At 54.8% G+C, this 2,788-nt stretch overlaps 1 protein-coding gene across 1 annotated transcript in view; it reads left to right on the forward strand.

Moving 5' to 3' along the window:
* Positions 1-993, forward strand: part of PRPF31 (pre-mRNA processing factor 31) — a 17,648-nt gene extending 16,655 nt beyond the window's left edge. Inside the window, exon 14 of the mRNA XM_017497940.2 lies at positions 571-993. Within this exon, the coding sequence (XP_017353429.1) occupies positions 571-696 (126 nt within the window). The 3' untranslated portion in view covers positions 697-993. The remainder of the gene's footprint in view (positions 1-570) is intronic.
* The last annotated feature ends 1,795 nt before the right edge of the window (positions 994-2,788 follow it).

A 2,788-nucleotide genomic window follows, 5' to 3' on the forward strand; every position in this document is an offset into this window, starting at 1 on the left:
ATTAGAGACAGGGTCTCACCATGTTGGCCAGGATGATCTTGATCTCTTGACCTTGTGATCCACCCACCTTGGCCTCCCAAAGTGCTGGGATTACAGGCTTCAGCCACTACACCCAGCCTGTTATTATTTTCTTTAGAGACAGGGTCTCACTCTGTTGCCCAGGCCTTGAAAATATTTAGGAAGTTCCAGCCAGGTGCCAGCTCCCATCGCTGGACACTGTGATCATCACTGGTGTTGTGATTTGTGCTGGGACCTCGGGCCAGCCACATCCCCCAGAGGCTCAGTTTCCTCATCCAGAAACAGCAGGATTGGCTGTCCTCGGGCATTGGTGTTTTTAGCACCCACTGGGGAACTTGTTAAAAACCTAGGTGCCCTGGTTCCTCCCCACCCTCTTCCCCCAGACCCGCTGAGGCAGAATCTTCCAAGGCAGGGTGACTCCAGGGACTGGCAAACTGTCTCATGCCCACCTAAGGCCTGAGTACCATGGGGAAGGGCCTGGGGGGGCTCTGACGTGTCATTTGGGGCCTTCTCCTCGCCCAACCCATCATCCTCTCTCCCTCACCTGCCCAGGGCCTGGAGATCGTGAACCCACAGGCCGCGGAGAAGAAGGTGGCTGAGGCCAATCAGAAGTATTTCTCCAGCATGGCCGAGTTCCTCAAGGTCAAGGGCGAGAAGAGTGGCCTGATGTCCACCTGAACGATGGCGTGTGCCCAAGGTGGCTTCCCACTGAAGGGACGTAGAAGTCCAGGCCTTCTGAAGGGCTGGGATGGGGGTTAGGGATTGTGGCAGGGAGAGCCTTCCCCGCTGCCCACCCCAGTGCTGGACTGCCCAGGGAGGGGCCTTGGAAGAAGCCCGGCCCAGCCTCCTCCAGGACCGAGCTCACCGCCCTGGATGGGTTAGAGCAGGTCTTCATCATGCCTTGTCTTTGTTATTTTAACTGAGAAAGGAGATACTTTTTTGGAGAGAGTACAATTAAAAAGCACATTATCAAGATCTGTCCTTGGGGAGTGATCATTTTTCAAACAGCTGGGGCAACTAGAATAGTCAGAGCCGTGGAGTTTTAGGAAAAGAGCTCGGCCTTCGGGGCCCACTCCCTTCCCCGTTCCTTTCTCACCATGGGATCCCAGGAGGAAGAAAACCCTCTCCAGCCCCCTGGAGAACCTCAGTCGCTTTGATACCAAATGATGTGGCTGCTGACAACTGAAGGTATCAGTGCAGGCCGACCAAGGTTGCTGTGGCCCCTCAGGCCCATTGCCTCACGTCTCCAAGCCTCCACACCTACGCCCAGGTGCCCAAGACTGGAAAGAATGCGCAGAAAGCACTTCACACAGGGCTCGCCATCAGCGCCCAGTAACTGGGTCCTGTTATTGGTTTTGTTTTTAGATGCACAGGCTTCAGCCACTGCGTCTAGCCTCTTACTATATTTTATTTATTCATTTTTTTGAGATGGAGTCTCACTCTCGCCCAGGCTGGAGTGCATGACTTCAGTTTACTGCGACCTCCACTCCCAGGTCCAAGTGATTCTCTTGCCTCAGCCTCTTGGGCAGCTGGGATCAGGCACCCACCACCAAATTTTATGGATTTTTTTGGTGTTTTTTTTGTTTGTTTTTTTGAGATGGAGTTTCGCTCTTTGTGACCCAGGCTGGAGTGCAATGGCGCGATCTCAGCTCACCGCAACCTCCACCTCCTGGGTTCAAGCAGTTCTGTCTCAGCCTCCTGAGTAGCTCGGACTACAGGCATGCGTCACCATGCCCAGCTAGTTTTTGTATTTTTAGTAGAGACGGGGTTTCACCATGTTGACCAGGATGGTCTCGATCTCTTGACCTCATGATCCACTCGTCTCGGCCTCCCAAAGTGCTGGGATTACAGGCGTGAGCCACCCCGCCCGGCCTGTTTGTTTGTTTTTTGAGACAGAGTCTCTTTCTTGCCCAGGTTAGAGAGCTGTGGCGAGATCTCAGCTCACTGCAACCTCCACCTCCCAGGTTCAAGCCATTCTGCTGCCTCAGCCTCCCCAGTAGCTGGACTAGAGGTGCGTGCCAGCATGCCTGGCTAATTTTGGTATTTTTAGTAGAGGTGGAGTTTTACCATATTGGCCAGGCTGGCCTTGAACTTCTGACCTCAAATGATCTGTGTGCCTCGGTCTCCCAAAGTGCTGGGGTTACTAGTGTGAGCCACCGCACCTGCCCAGCCTCATTTATAACCAGTGTGAAGCGGCTGTGTGCAGCCCTGGCAAAGGGAAAGCAGGCAGGCTCCCTGCCCTGGTAGGACCTAGTTGCTGTGAAAGTTGCTGCCAGGTGAGCAGAAGGAGCACACTGGCCCTCCGGTCATGGAGTCTTGGTAACCGGGGCTCAGCCAGGGACACCTTTACTTGGGCTGAGGGGACTGTGGCCTGCAGGCAGTCGGGGGAAAGGCTTTCCAGGTGAGGAGACAGCAGGGGCTGTCCTAGTGGGTGGCATGAAACCGTGGTCTCCCTGGAAAGGTTAAGGAAGAGCAGCTCAAGGGGTTCCATTTACTCTGTGCTCTGGAGCTGGGCTTGACAATGGTACTAAGGAGGCCCTAGTCACCTGACCTATGAGGTAGCGGTTGGGCCTTCTGTTAGTTACCTAAGGGATGTTACCAGGACAGGCAGCAGCCCTGGTGGCAAGATGATGCCTCCAGGTCTCCACCTTCCCTCTCTCACCACCTTTCCACAATTTCTCCCTCCCTCTCTCTACCTTCCTTCTCCCTCCCTCTCCCTCCATCTCTCCACCTTCCCTCTCCCTCCCTCTCTCCACCTTCCCTCTCCCTC

The sequence above is a fragment of the Cebus imitator genome, unplaced genomic scaffold, assembly GCF_001604975.1.
Source record: "Cebus imitator isolate Cc_AM_T3 unplaced genomic scaffold, Cebus_imitator-1.0 Scaffold235, whole genome shotgun sequence".
Classification (NCBI taxonomy): Eukaryota; Metazoa; Chordata; class Mammalia; order Primates; family Cebidae; genus Cebus; species Cebus imitator.